Source organism: Chiloscyllium punctatum, chromosome 14 (assembly GCF_047496795.1).
Source record: "Chiloscyllium punctatum isolate Juve2018m chromosome 14, sChiPun1.3, whole genome shotgun sequence".
NCBI classification, from domain to species: domain Eukaryota; kingdom Metazoa; phylum Chordata; class Chondrichthyes; order Orectolobiformes; family Hemiscylliidae; genus Chiloscyllium; species Chiloscyllium punctatum.
In genome coordinates this window covers 43,403,085-43,419,261 of record NC_092752.1, presented here as the reverse complement: position 1 = coordinate 43,419,261, position 16,177 = coordinate 43,403,085, and the positions used below count along the sequence as shown (strand labels likewise).

The 16,177-nt window shown below is 38.6% G+C and overlaps 1 protein-coding gene across 1 annotated transcript in view; it reads left to right on the top strand.

Annotated features, from left to right (window-relative positions):
• gria2b (glutamate receptor, ionotropic, AMPA 2b) overlaps nucleotides 1–16,177 on the top strand; it is a 149,131-nt gene that overhangs the window by 125,508 nt on the left and 7,446 nt on the right. The window contains 2 exon segments of the mRNA XM_072584268.1: nucleotides 392–762; nucleotides 4,923–5,121. Coding sequence (XP_072440369.1) covers nucleotides 392–762; nucleotides 4,923–5,121 — 570 coding nt within the window.

Below are 16,177 nucleotides of genomic sequence, written 5' to 3'. Positions count from 1 at the left end.
CTGAGTTTATCATCTTTGTAATTTTAAATGATAAGGCAGTTGTGATTTTATTGTATTATTATATTACATTTTAATTAAATTGCAGCCTTGCTTTGACTAATATTCAGAAGCAATAGCCTTGGAACAACTACCCTCAACGATGTAACATTAACTGTGCATAATTATATTTAAAATTACAACAGGAAATACATAGAAGCATCAATGAGGAGAGAAGATACTCTTTTTGACAGAGCAAATTCATCAATGTTGAATGATTATAATCAAAGACACAATTAGAAAAATGCCAGTATTTGAACATTATTTTTACTTGCCTAAAAGTACATTGTTAATCTATGATATTCTTACCCATTAATAATGATATTTTTTCTCTACCTGTGTTTTGTCTCTGCAGAAGGCAGATATTGCAGTAGCCCCATTGACAATAACATTGGTAAGAGAAGAGGTGATCGACTTTTCAAAGCCCTTCATGAGCCTTGGGATATCCATCATGATAAAGAAGCCCCAGAAGTCAAAGCCAGGAGTATTTTCCTTTCTAGATCCATTAGCCTATGAAATCTGGATGTGCATTGTCTTCGCTTACATCGGGGTCAGCGTAGTTTTATTCCTGGTCAGCAGATTTAGTCCATATGAGTGGCACACTGAGGAATACGAAGATGGACGGGAAACACAAAGTAACGACCAAACTAATGAATTTGGGATATTTAATAGTCTCTGGTTTTCTCTGGGTGCCTTTATGCAGCAAGGATGCGATATTTCGCCAAGGTTGGTCACTCAAGCATTTTAGCTTTGTGTATTTTCGGTCCCTATCTGATGCCATGGTGGATATGCATTTGCACTTAAATCAGATAGTTTCCCAATATAAAAACAAGAAAAGAAATAACATGAAAATTTATTTGAATGTTTTGGCTATAAAAAAGGGAAAATAAGGAAAAATGCATATTTTATTTAGATCAAAAAATTACACAAATGATATCTTATAATATCATTCATGTAATTCTACAGTGAATGTATATACACCATGCTGCTGAGACTGTAAAATGCATAAGGTTACAGTCACTATTTAGTCCTCTTGGAGGGGTACCGTGTTTTTGCTGCATATTTCCATTTACAATCAATGGTTATGTGTACCTAACAGAAGCCAACGAGAAGAATGATGACAAATGGTAAGAATTTCCTGCCTTGTTAGACCATCACCCATCCATTCATCCAATTGTTTCTTATTCACATTAACATGCTTTTGGTAAACTTAAAAAAAAGGGATATCCAGTACAATAATTTATTTTAATAGATCCCTGGCTCTGAAATTAATTGGTTGACAAAGGTGTAATTGAGACAGCTGAGATCTTTCATTGAAATCCACTACTAAGCATCAAATATGCTAGAAATATTTATCTCAGGTAATACTGTGGGCAGCTCAGTGATTAGCACTGCTGCCTCACAGCGCCAGAGACCCCGATTTGATTCCAGCCTTTGGTGACCGTGTGGAGTTTGCATGTTCTCCACATATCTGCATGGGTTTCCTCTGGGTGCTCAGGTTTTCTCCAACAATCTAAAAGATGTGCAAGTCAGGTGAATTGGCCATGCTAAATTGCTCATAGTGTTAATTGCATTAGTCAGGGGTAAAAATAGGGAAGGGAATGGATCTGAGTGGGTTACTCTTTGGAGAGTTGGTGTGGACTTGTTGGGCCGAGCGGCCTGTTTCCATACATTAGGGAATCTAACCTAAAGATAATATTAAGCGCAGCCATAATCATCTTTGCTTTTCTACTTTTTGAAAATTTACCTTCCTTCTAATATATATGCTCAGCTTTATCTAAACCATGATCAGTTAAAATTCTTGAGTCTTGTATATTTACTGTGAACAGTCTTTGAATCAAGTAAAGGCTTAAAACAAATTTGCTGCATTTTTGAGAGATAATTGTCATGAATTACTAAATTCAGAATATTTTATATATTGATCTCCTATTTTCATAAAATTACACACTATTTATTAAGTCTTGTTCATGGATTGTTTCGCACATTATTTATTTTGTTAGGTTAGATTAGTAACTTTATTCTTCCAGATTTGTAGCTAAGTACAGCACTTTCAACATTAGCCTGGCAATATTTGACTCAGTATCGCATATTTGAAGCACTTTTACAGCTTAGACAGAAATTAATTGTATTCTGCATCATAGAGAGGTAGCTATCTTGTTAGCTAAGAAAATAATAATATTTTTCCCTCGCCCCTTTCATAGTTAAACAAGTATGTTTAGTTATTTTAAATATACAAAAGAATGACTAATGAATAGTTACTTACAAGCAAGTTGTTTGCAGTTTATTAACAACATATTAGTCACACCTAACCATGATAATTGTTAACCGGTAAATAACCACTAAAATCAACCATTGTTCATGTGCTCACAATTTGTCATGCTAGCTGCTGGATTCATCTTAACTTCTTCTGTTGACATTATTTGAATGATGCTTTCTATTTTCGTGGTCCAGGTCTAAAACAGGTAATGAGTTTTCTATTTTTAGTTTTGTCAGAATACTGGAGACGCAGTTATATGCATAATTTATAATTGACACTACTCATAACACAAGAATGGTAACATATTGAAGGTTCATTGACAGAGTAACTGCTTCTAAGATCTGCTTATTCTACCATTAGTAAGTGTGATCATAGTTGATAATGATGCATATAACAGTCTTCCTCTTTCCTAAAGGTGAGGTGTTATGGCCTCTTGGCAGTGCTCAACTCTGCTATGATGTCACTAAGATCCATTGATGAATTGCACATGGAATATTCAATCCTTGTAATATATTTCTTATCTAGGTTAGAAAGTGCAATTGAACATTGATAAACTCCACCTCCATGGAAGAAGAAAATTATTAAACCACTCTTACTGTTTTGATTAAAAAGTAAACAAACCATATGTAATTTATATCTGTACCCTTTTCCCTTTAATAGGTTTGACAGGTGAGGAAAGCTTAATTTCTGATAATTTCTTGAAACCTGGTGCATAATGTTAAGGTTCAAAAATCCTCCTCATTGCAGCTGTCTTTTACAAAAAAAAGAACAATGTTTTGCTGCTAGATTTTTTTTCTTATTTTGATGTAATTTAGTACTTCTGTTAACATTTGGGTGACAATCCCATAAAATTACTCTCAGATTTATAAAGACCTGGAAAAAGGTAAAGGCTATAACTATTAGAAACGTAACGTGCGCATTACAAAATCATTTCTTTTGATGATGAGTATTAAATTCATCTTGCATTGTTTCCTGAGCCATAGATTCCACGACCACTACTGGGTCTGTGCTGGAATAGATGATCTCAGCGGGGGGTGAATGTCCTTGGGCTACAGAGAGGAGAAATCACCTACTCTTAAGATATACAGTTGGAAAGTGCAGATTTGTGGACACCAAGGGGGATGAATTTCTCTGATTGCTTTGTCTTATTACTGCCTAAATTCACTTAAAGAAACAAACACAGGTTTGCCATGTTCTTCAATGCACGACCAGAGGAATTATTTCCTTTAGGTAAGTAGCTGAGCAGTTCGAATATGATGTCCTCATTGTTGAATTACAGTGCTGCAGAGCATGGAATTGTCTGCCAATACTGACTGTTTTGAACTAACACATGAAATATGGCCATTATTGCACTTCAAAATTAGCAAACTAGTGCTTTCCAAAAAAAAACCATTGAAGCCTTGAGATGAGAGCCAGTGTAAGGTTACCAGACATTAACCTTTGCTGTGATTTTTTAAAGATTGATTTTTGTTTTACTTATTGATTCTGAAATATCTTTGTGAATACAAAAGTTAATGTGATTGATCAGTAACCCACCTGACTCTATTGTTATCAAAATACAGAAGGGCACTGAGTACTTGGAGAATAGGTCTAATGCTATTAAAGAAATTAACTTGGTACCAAAAGGTCTGCCCAGGTATATCATAAGTTCAGTAACCTTTACAGTCCTGGTAAGTGGGGACATATGCAAATACTTCTGCTGAATTTTTAAAAAAATCAAAGTAGTGTTGCTGCTTGGTTATTTGATGGGATTAGCAGTAATGGGAATTTACTTAGACTATTTCTTTATTTTAACCCCAGTAATACAATTCAAAGAAACTTAACTTCTCTCCTTAGAATTCTAGAGTAAGGTAAGAGGACAAGAGAATACAAATATCAACTTGTTTCAAATAAAACTTTGGATTTCTGAATTCTTCTGCGTGCACAAAACTTGGATGTTTGCAACAAATTTGTTTCTCATGCTTAGAATATGTGTCTTTTATTAAGCACCTGGGTTTGAGAAATTATATTGTGTTTTTGTAAATAATTCATCTTGATTCAATTCACCACAAAAGTTGTTCCCTGACTGTTGAGTTTTGCATTTTTATGTATGAAATGCCTAGCTTCTCATATCTATGTACAATCTGTTTTGAATGTTCTCAATATCTTTTTTAAGATTAAGTGAAACTAGTCATTCAAGCATTTGGTGCAGTGTTTGTGTAAAACCATACTATGTGTACTTGGAGAACAATTGTCCCATTTCTGCTTTTATTTTGTATACCATGTAAGCAGTTCAAAAAAAAAACTACCATGGAAGTCGGCTAGTTATAATTTGTTTTCATCTGGCATATACTCATATTGCTGGCAATATTCTCATCGCAGGGTTGCACCTTTTATTGTCTATTAGGCCCAAATGATATTGTCTTCTGAAAAATAACTGTAGAGCTGTACTAAAAGCATTATCTTCACAAATCATTCAATGGACATAAATCTATGAAAGTATTTTTAATTGTTCTCAAAAATGGCCATAATATACACTTGATGTGCTTCCCTGTAATTAAATTCCGTGCACAATAATACATGACTGATCATTTTGTCCCAAAGAAAGCATTCATTTCATTTTATAAATCCATTTCACACTTATTATTAGATCCTTGTCGGGGCGAATTGTTGGAGGTGTGTGGTGGTTCTTTACCTTGATCATAATATCATCATACACGGCTAACTTAGCTGCTTTCCTGACGGTGGAACGAATGGTGTCTCCCATTGAAAGTGCGGAGGATCTTGCTAAGCAAACAGATATTGCTTATGGAACTTTGGACGCTGGATCCACAAAAGAATTCTTTAGGGTAAGATAGAATACTTTTATCTTTGTGTTGAGCTTATTTCTGATGTGAAAGTGTTGTTGTGACTATGATTAGTTTGAAAAAACATCAATATTTTTAAAGCATAACACTGATCATGCAAAAACAGAACACAGGGAGAACTAGCCATTTGGATACAGAACTGGCTCAAAGGTAGAAGACGGAGGGTGGTGATGGAGGGTTGTTTTCAGACTGTAGGCCTGTGACCAGTGGAGTGCCACAAGGATCAGTGCTGGGTCTTCTACTTTTTGTCATTTACGTAAATGATTTGGATGCGAGCATAAGAGATACAGTGAGTAAGTTTGCAGATGACACCAAAATTGGAGGTGTAGTGGACAGCAAAGAGGGTTGCCTCAGATTACAACAGGATCTGGACCAGATGGAACAATGGGCTGAGAAGTGGCAGATGGAGTTTAATTCAGATAAATGCGAGGTGCTGCATTTTGGGTAAGCAAATCTTAGCAGGACTTATACACTTAATGGTAAGGTCCTAGGGAGTGTTGCTGAACAAAGAGACCTTGGAGTGCAGGTTCATAGCTCCTTGAAAGTGGAGTCGCAGGTAGATAGTATAGTGAAGAAGGCGTTGGTTAGCTTTCCTTTATTGGTCAGAGTATTAAGTACAGGAGTTGGGAGGTCATGTGCAGCTGTACAAGACATTGGTTAGGCCACTGTTGGAATATTGCATGCAATTCTGGTCTCCTTCCTATCGGAAAGGTATTGTGAAACTTGAAAGGGTTCAGAAAAGGTTTACAAGGATGTTGCCGGGCTTGGAGGATTTGAGCTATAGGAAGAGGCTGAACAGGCTGGGGGTGTTTTCCCTGGAGTTTTGGAGGCTGAGGGGTGACCTTATAGGATAAATAAACAAAGTCTTTTCCCTGGGGCCGGGGAGTCTAGAACTAGAGGGCATAGGTTTAGGGTGAGAGGAGAAAGATATAAAAGAGACCTAAGGGGCAACTTTTTCACGCAAAGGGTGGTATGTGTATGGAATGAGCTGCCAGAGGATGTGGTGGAGGTTGGTACAATTGCAACATTGAAGAGGCATTTGGATGGGTATATGAATAGGAAGGGTTTGGAGGGATATGGGCCGGGTGCTGGCAGGTGGGACTAGATTGGGTTGGGATATCTGGTCGGCATGGACGGGTTGGACTGAAGGGTCTGTTTCCATGCTGTACATCTCTATAACTCTATGACTCTATAATCCAGTTCATGATCACCGGCTTTCTATTTATACTTTGTTATAGCAGTCCATGAGAATCATAACATGTTTTTATTTCATTGAGTTTTGCAAAGTTTTACTGGTGTCTTGACCGATATTTATCATTCGGCCAAATTCACTTGAAAAAAAAATTGTATCAGCTCATTTCCACCTTGCAATTAATGGAATCTCATTGTGCTCAAGTTGGCTGCCATGCCACCTACCTTCCAACAATAATTTTGTTTCATCCATATTTCAATGGCAGTAGAGTGGTGTATATCTAAAACTGTAAAGATGGCAGATGAGGAAAATGCTAACGTCATACCAGTGAGTCAGGAATCTGACATGTTATTGAGCTACAGAAAAGGAACTTGCAGCTTACATATATTTCACTGTTGGATACAGACACCAGTGTTAAAATGGTAAACTATTTCAAAACACTGGTACTCTCTTATGAAGATAAAATTGGAAAAGAAGAAAACATCACTGTGCCATCCAAGCAAAGATAATACAGGCAAAAAATAATGGGCCTGCTTATTCCGCTGAGTGGTAATCACAGATGAATTGCCATTCTGTTCAAGTTTGTTATATCTGTACTGAACTCTGTTCTGTCTCTAGCTATGAATTCAGATCCTGCCTCTTTCAGAAATATAGAATGTAAATGAAATCAATACAGCTCACCCAGACTGCAGAATGCATGGATGAAATCAAATCACATCCCCTCTTGCAGCAGTCAGTGCTCAATACGACTTAAATGTACAACACCACAGCCAGGCCCTTTGACAGCTGTTGTGAAAGGTTAAGTATGTAAAGTAAGTGTAAGGCCAGCATGGCAGTTGGTTAAGTGGTTAGGATGCCAGATGGGAAGGGTGCCAGATGAGAGGGGGCAGGTAAGTAAGGTGCCAAGCAAGATTGCTAACCATTGGAATGCTTAGGGTATAACAAAGTGGTGAAAAGGTAATGAGGCAAGCAACAGCTGAAGGTAGGGAGGAGATGCATATCTGGGCTGATGGCAACCCAACTAGTGCAGTAGAACATTGGAAGGATTAGATCACACTCATTTTCTATGGCAACTGATGTCTCAAAATAATTGATAAGTTAAATTCACCAGAGTTTCAAATGGGTGGCTGCTGTCAGCATACCTAATAGAAAATGGCACATTCAATGACAGTAATGATCAGCTCTGAGCTGAATCTTGGGAGCATCCCTTGCAGACATACTGCTGTACTGACAATGAGACACCTGCAGTGCCATGGAGAACAATGTTCCTTACAATCGCCTAAGGCAGCATTGCTTCCACACAGTGACTATGAAGTAAAACTTGTTCTGTAACCACTTCTGTCAGAACCTTTGCCTTCGCTTGTGTAACATTCATCTCCAGTTGTCAGGTCCCTTTAACTTGTCCAGCATGCTATTTTTGTCTTCAACTCTCAATTGCTTTGTAGATCAATCCAGATCAAAATCTAAAATTATGTTAATGACCTGATAAAAACTGTGTGTTTTCATTGATGTATTTTTATCCACTCTGTTTACTAAATTGGTGGTGAAAAATCTTAACGGCCTTAATGATTAAGTGGATCAGTTATTATCTATGCCAGGTCCCTTCATATCCCATTACATCTGTCTGTTTGGTTTAGATTGGGGATATACATTTGAAACGTACTTTAATAGGGCTTTCATCACCAAATTCCTCTTTCATTGTTATCTGTTTCTTTGTTATCTGGAACTTATCTGTCAATTTAATAGGATTATTCTTTTTCATACTGCGTGACTATCTTTTCCTTTGCGGTATTGTGTAAAATATTCAGCAGGTTAGGCAGCAACTGTGAGAAGAAAATTTGCGCAAAATCTTCTGTCTTCTCCTCTGCCATGTTTGGTGACTTGAGGCATTTTATCAGATAGGAAAGTGGCACGTGAGGATCTGACACCTTATGCCTCCACCCTCCAGCCTGGTTCTGTCCAAGATTAGTTCCCAGACCCAGTCACCAATTAAGTCCCTCTATTTGAGACCCTTAGGTGGCCAGTAAATGGCCTCACCACTGATACGGGTGCTAATAAGATGGTGGACAGGGGTGTTACCATGCAGGGACCATGATAAGCAAACATTTGCTTATGAGATTCTTGGGAGGACATGTGGTTACCTCACTCAAAAGTATTTAGTGCCTGGTCAAGCATCAAGACACAAAGAGGGGGGCGTGTTGGGAGCCACCACTATTGCCTTGTTCTTGATCCCCTTCTCCCCTGCCTCTGCTATCTCTACCCCATGAGGTCTTTCACACATTAACTCACCCAAATTTGAGTCCCTCCTTAATCCAAGGATTCAGGTGGGTATCAGCCACTGTCCCCAGGTCCTCTGCTTAATGCTGTTCGGCAGTTCTTTGGAGTTGGGACTTCTTTTCTGAGGTTCTTGACAACCCCGATGGGGTTTTTTTTATGTGTGTGCGTGTGCATGTGCACGTGCGTGTGTGTATGTGTTGTACTACTGGCTCTTCAGTGTACCCTTGTTGCCTCGATAAGTTTCTCTCTATGGAGCTAGTGGATGGAATTTTATTTGATAGACCCATAGGCAGAAGAAAAGCTAGTAACAGGCCAATAGCAGAGACACCATCTGGGGTCAGTGTGGCTGAAGGCAAAAAAATGGTATCACGTCTGGGAAAGAATGTTTTTCTGGCTTCATCCGAACTCTCAGACTGGAGACAGTGAGGGTCAGAAGGGACATGCTGTTTCTTCGGGTTGGGAAGAAAAGGCCAACCCCACAAACTGACCAGGCAAGACTGGAAGTTATGGAAGCTTACAGCTGCAAGACTGTGATGCCTAGGATTTAGATACAGAATCAGATACTGGCCTCACTAGATCAAAAAAAGTGAATGGCACATCACTCCCTGATGTCCCTCATGTTCTCCAGCAAAACATTGATGAACTCACCTTAGTTCTAGATACTGTATACATCTCTGTTCACACACCTCCTCAAATGTCTACCTGAATAGTCAACACTCACTGACTTCTTCCAGCCTCCTGCCTGTCTATTTTGGATTCCAGCATCTATACTTTTTTTGTCTCTGGCTATAGATGTCAGCAGCCATTCTTCAAAATGTCTTGAGCTTGTTCCTGTCATATTGAGAAAGCTCATTCTTTATTGATATATCCTATGCTGTGGTACAAAGTTCAGCAAGCTGGACTTTTCTCCCTTTGAGTGCTTGTTATTGCCACAGCTATAGTTATTGGTCCTGGTGATGAATCTGTTAGCATGGTTCCAGATGCTTCTATAGTTGGTAAGACTGCTCCTGTAGCTCCTTATCGGAGGTCTGTGCTTTAGCTGCATCAGTTGCTCCTATTCTGCAATGAAGGCTGGCAGCAGGAAAGTTGAGATTGAAGTGACTAAAGTCACTAATGTAATGACTTTGAAATAAATTAAAAATCAGCTTCAAAGTGGTGAAGACATGTTCTTAGATTTTGTCCTCTGAATAAACATTCTTTGTTCAAAAGAAGAGTGTAAGGGTAAACAAAGTAAGTCAAGGCTAATCAACTTAATGTAAGTGATGGGAAAACAGTAATGTGGGAAATAGTACCAAATAACAGGTTTATCAGATAAATTGAAATGTATGGATTAAAAGAGACAATACCAAAAAAGTTGGGCTGAATTATTTTCTTTTGGACTGAAGAAAGGTGTTTCTCCAGGGATTGGTATTAGGCTTCACTTGCTCTATATTAATGATTTAAACTTAATTGTGCAGGGAAACATTTAAAGATTTGCAGTTGACTCAAAACTTGTAAAAGTCCAAAAGTAGAATACAGAATCAGCCAGAAATCTAAAAAGAAAAATAGAAATGTTCAAAAAACTGCAGGTCTGGCAACATCTGTTTTGTATAGTCAAATTATTTGTAAAAAGTTAGGAAATTTAAGTGAATGTAAGTCTAGGGTGTCAGATTTACTGTTGCACTACAGTCAAATATCAAGCAACATTAGTCCACCAAACACATGTATTAGACATATGATATGCTTTAAGAAATACAATGAAGCTCCAGCATTTGAGTTTTTTTTTCTATTTTACACTTTTTGGAACAAGAAAGCACAACCTAGTAGCAGCAGGATATAAAAACACAAACATTTTAAGCTGATTTAATGTTACGTTAGTGAACTAGCGAAAAATCAACTTGAACAGTGCTAGACAAGGGGAGGAAAGCAAAGTGAATTGTACAAAAACAAAATGGTGATGTCGATCCAGCTTGTGCTGATTTGGGAAATAGTTGATATTGCGGAGGCATCTGAGCAGTTTAAGTGAAAGTGCAGATTGATATTCAAAACCTCAGACAGGAACCAGGGGAACCTATTGACAATTTCTTAACAACATTGAAAAGCGCAGATGAAGAGTTGATGGATCAACTCATTTGGGGATCTCCACAGCCTGAGGTACGAAAACATTTGACTGGAAAGAACAAGCTCACAATACGACAAGCTAGAGCAGATGAAACCATGAGGAGAATAAAGTAGATGCTGACTACCCAAATCAGGGGGTGGCTCAGTGGTTAGCACTGCTGCCTCGAGGCAGCAGGGACCCAGGATTGGATTCCAGCCTTGAGTGACTTCTGTATGGAATTAGCACATTCCCTGTTTCTGCATGGGGTTCCACCTGGTGCTCCGTTTTCTACCCACAATCCAAAGATGTCCAGATTAGGTGGATTGGCCATGCTTACATTGCCCATAGTGTTCAGGGATGCGTAGGTTAGGTGCATTAGTCAGAGTAAATGTAGAGTAATAAGGGTAGGGAATGGGTCTGAGTAGGTTACTCTTCAGAGGTTCGGTGTGAAACTTGTTGGGCCAAATGGACTGTTTCCACACTGTAGGGATTCTATGATTCTTTGAAGAAAAGAAGCTGGGTTGATACAGTAAAGCAAATGAAAGTGATACACAAAAGAAGATATGTTAACTGAACTACCTTTTTTTTCTCAATAAACTTGAAGTGAGCAATTACATTGAGGATTGATGCTAAGTTTTCATTGAAAAGTACTCTCCAATTAAAAGCAAAGAAGGTCTGGTGCAAATGCCTCTGCAGTGTTTTGATATGACTGTTGGTGCTTTGAAGATTTTGAATATCACATCATTGGGTCAGTGAAGGGATCAATGATTTAATTCCAGAGGAAGTAACAAGAGAGCTGACAAGAAAGCTTAAAAGACAGTTTGAAGAGATGGAAGGAAGTGAGATGTTTGTCACAATCGGAGCCTACAGATTGGGCAAATTCCATTGTTGTGAGAGAGAAGCCAAGTGGACAGCTAGAAATTTGCATGGATCCCAAAGCATTAGCCAGAACAAGGGTTTTCACAAAGTCTGGTGCTAGAAGTGGATCGTGGAGCATGAAGCTTGATGAGAAAACTTCACTTTTAACAACACACAAGACTTCCTGTAGAGAGTACAAATCGCTGTGTCTAGCTTTTTGATTCAATATGAGCCAGGATGAGACATACAAGAGACATACAAGAAATGCAAAAGCACACCTAGTTTCAAATTGGGAAGTTATTTGTTCAAATCAGTTTTGGTGTGGTTCAAGCACCCAGATATTATGCCTTTGGTCATACCAGTCTGAAAACAACTGATTTCACTTGATTTCGAAAGCCAACCATTCTCAGGCTGGATGAGTACTTGGATGAGAGATCGCCTGAGAATGTCAAGTACAGCAGGCTTGCCGTGACTCTGAGTTCCAGCTCCACTGTGTAGTGACTTTCTAAACAGATTGATGAAGACATGAATTAGGAGGGAGAAAAAGGCAAGGGATGTAAAGGAGCAGGCAGAGAACAGCTGATCATTAGAACCATTGTCCAGATGGAAAAGACCATGGCTACCTACATAAAAACATGGACAAATAAAGGACACTGGAGTCATGTTCAACTCAGACAAATATATGTCAGTTCCGGTGCTAGTTCTTTGGATTGGTCTCTACACCCAACGGAATCAAACTAAGTTATGACATAATCACAGCTATCTCAGTGATGATAGCCACAAGAGACCAGAAAGTGGTAAGACATTTCCTTGGCTTAATTCAGTACGTGAATTCTTTTGTGTCTTACATTTCAGAATTCACAGCAAGTGAAAAAGTGATTGAAACAGGCACGATAGCAATTTCAAAACACTCAGCGGAATGTTATGCAAGGAGACAAACTTATCACACACTACAACAGAGAGAAATCTATCAATCTGCAAGTAAAAGGAATAGGAACAACCCTGAGACAAGAGGAACAATCAATAGTATTTGCACCAAAGCACTAACCAGCTGAGACCAGATACGTCGATATAGAAGAAAGAGATTTTTGCAGTCATGAATGAATGTGTGAAATTTTGTACATATCTGTGTGGAAGAAAATTCTTGTGGGGAGTGATCATCATCCTCTCAAGCAGATCTATGGAAAAAAAAATGCATAAAGCACCAATAAGACTGCAGAGTTACTTTTGAAGCTTCAGAGTTGAGATTTCTGAAATACAAGCCAGCAGAGAAATGGAACCGGTAGATACCCTATTTCAATTATTGCAGCAGGAGTGAAATTTATCACTTAAATAATGTAACACAGCATAAACGGAGTCAAGCTAAAGACAAGACTAGCAAAGGTGAACAAAGTTAAAAATCACACAACACCAGGTTATAGTCCAACAGGTTTAGTTGGAAGCACACTAGCTTTCGGAGCAACGCTTCTTCATCAGGTGATTGTGGAGGGCACCCCAGTCCAACACCAGCATCTCCAAAGCAAAGGTGAAGAGTTACAGATGTTTTTTCAACAAGTGATCGAGGATATCCTGATGAGATGCAGCTAACTCTACCAGTAATCAGGCAGTACTGTTCTATGATGACATCGCACTGGAAGATGGCATTTTGATGGCTGAATCCAGGATGATTATCATCAAAATGATGCAGCAAAACCTTCTCCACAAGATATACAAAGGTCATGTAGGAATGGAGAACTGTAAGGTCAGGAACAGATCACCTGTGTCCTAGATATGTCTTTACAAAGGCATCAAAAAAATTCTGTCTACTTGTAATGTATGCCAGAAGATCAAAAACACAAATTAGGAGGATATGATATCTACTAAAGCTCTACGGAGATCATGTCATATTGTGGGAGTCAATTTATTCATTCACAATTAAGTGGCATGGTACCTTAATATTGCAGGCTATTTCTGAAAGTTGCCTTTTTTTCTGAAATGTGAAAGATTTGAGAGCTACACTAATCAACTCACTAGTATGAATTGTGTTCACTGAGCTCTGGGTTCTTGAAAGGTATATGTAGTAGTGGAACCCAGTTAATTTCTGTAGATTTATGGGGATTTGATGAATAACAAAAGTTCAACATCATCATTCCTGCACGTCGCGTCATGGGTTTATTTAAAGTTACATCCAGATAGTTAAGAGAGCCCTCACAATATGCTGAAAGACAAAGGAAGATCCAAACCTTGTCTTATTGTCACTCTGATGTGTACCTCTCAAGACCATCCTGAAATCACCTGCAGCTCTGTTGAGTTGAAGAAAGTCGAAGATAACTCACTCACATTCCTTTTCCATCACCAGAATGAGATAAGACAGCAACTCACTGACACATAGGCAGAAGGAGGTCAATAGGTCAATAAGCATGTTGAATCCCTGTTTGAAATGTTTAAAGAATACACCCATATGTACAGAATCCAATTGTGAAGACATAGAAAAGCAGAAAGAATCAGTAGCAATACTTGCAAACCAGTGAAACAAAACCTTTAGCATCACTAACAAGTGGTACAACATTAACAATACCATAGCCAGTGATACAATAGCATCATTTTAACCACACCAGGTGGTTGCAGCACCAGTATAAAATGCATAGCATCAATAATGTAGCATGCCATTCTCCTCATTTTACTGGAAGAAGGCGCAACAGCCTATTATTAAAGTATGAATAATATTTTCATAAAGAAAACAAACTCTAGCAAAACCGAGAATCTAAAGGTGCTCAGTTTAGTTACAAAACCTAATTGGTAATCTTTTAGTGTCACAAAATGTAAAAACATTAATGATAAGAATAGCTACATAAATATAGATACAAGAACTAATTGTTATGTGAATGTACATTATTGCTGCACTGCGAACAACATATTGGTTCCCCAGCCACACACACAACTGGAAGAAAATATTCAATGAAGCTCTAGCATTTTGAATCTAAAATTGTGATTATTTTGAACTTCTGGAGGTAAAGAGACAGAACAGAAAATATTCAGCAGGTTTGGCAGTTTCTGTGGACAGAGAAACAGAGCTAATGTTTCAAGTTATGATCTTTCATCAGAAGCTGATGTTAATCTGTTTTTTTCTCTCCATGGATACTGTTAAGCTGCTGAGTATTTCCAGCACTTTCAGCTTATATTTAAAATGTATTAGCACTCTGAACAGTGTTAAGTTATAAGAAGAGACAGACAGGCTGGACGAATGAGGAGTTATGTGGCAGATGAAATGAATGCAGAGGACTGTGAAGCCAAGAAGTCAAAATGAATTTACAGAATACTGATTTGGCCTCAAATGGAGTATGTGTCCAGCGCTGGAGAAGAAGAAGGCTACAGAGAGGGTGCATGAAAGATTCATGAGAATGGTGCAGGTAGCTAACCTCAGATCTGGCTTCCCAAAGCTGGAGATGGCCAAACACCAGGCATTTCTACAAGCTGTCATACGTGAATTCTAAATATTATTACATGAACAAATTAGCTTACTGGTTTAATTGCCGAGGTGTCACATTGGTGCTGACTATTTACTGACTTCACATGCTAGCCTTTTCCTCTGCTCCTGAGTGGTTGGGGCAACTGTTGACCTCTCCTGTCCTGGATTGAGCCACCTGGCTGAACTGCCAGAACTGAAAACTGGCAGGATCAAAAATTTGCCATTGACTTGGTACCAAGGCTGCAAGTTTTGAGTTACTGTACCTGGACCAGAGATGAGGAACTTAGGGATAGAATGGAGAAGCAAAGATTATCTTTCCAAGGGAAGCCTGAGAGGAGATTTAGTAGGGATGTTCAAAATTGTAAGGTATCTGGACAAATAAATCAGGAAACATCATTCCCATGCTAAAGCAGGAGAATCAGAGGACATTGATTTAAGATGAATGACAAAAGAACACGAGTAGACACAAGGTCTAGCTAAACTACTCTAAGGCCACATGATTTTCAATTCACCCTTTTCATCTCTTCATTGAAGAATGGGTTCTAATGTGCAACAAGTTTAATATTGTTGACCTAAGTGAGTTCCAGGATGCCCACTTTGAGAAATACATCCAAGCACTGGATGTTAAAACCAGAATCCTAAAATTATGTGGTTGCCAGTTGCATGGGGTTTTTCCCAACCTCTGCAAAGATTGTTTGGTCTAACCGTGTAAGGGTGTGGAATCCCATTGAGGTTGACATGTTTTAAATCCCCACTCCTACTGCCTCCAAACCCAAACTGCCCATACTATCCTTTGTTTCAGATTGATGATCTTGTGTCAGAACTCTGCTGACAGGTCAGAGACATACAACATTTGTTTCCCTCTCCAAAGATACTGCCGAACCACCTAAGCAGTGCCACCATTTTCTCTTTCTAGCTCTGATTTCCAGCTTCTGCAGCATTTTTGTTCATGAAATTGCAACCTGTTCTGTCACATTCAGTACACGGCATTTCAGTTATGTCTTCCACCATGTTTTGTGCAACCAACTGACCATGTATTACATTTGCTATTTTCCCTCTCATAAATTTCCCTCTCCTTTATCTTTTCCTCCTCCAGTGTTTCGTTATATTTTTCATCCACAATGTTACTTCAGGTTCCAGGTCCCAGTTGCCTCTACAAGTTAAGGTATCTCTAATGAGACAA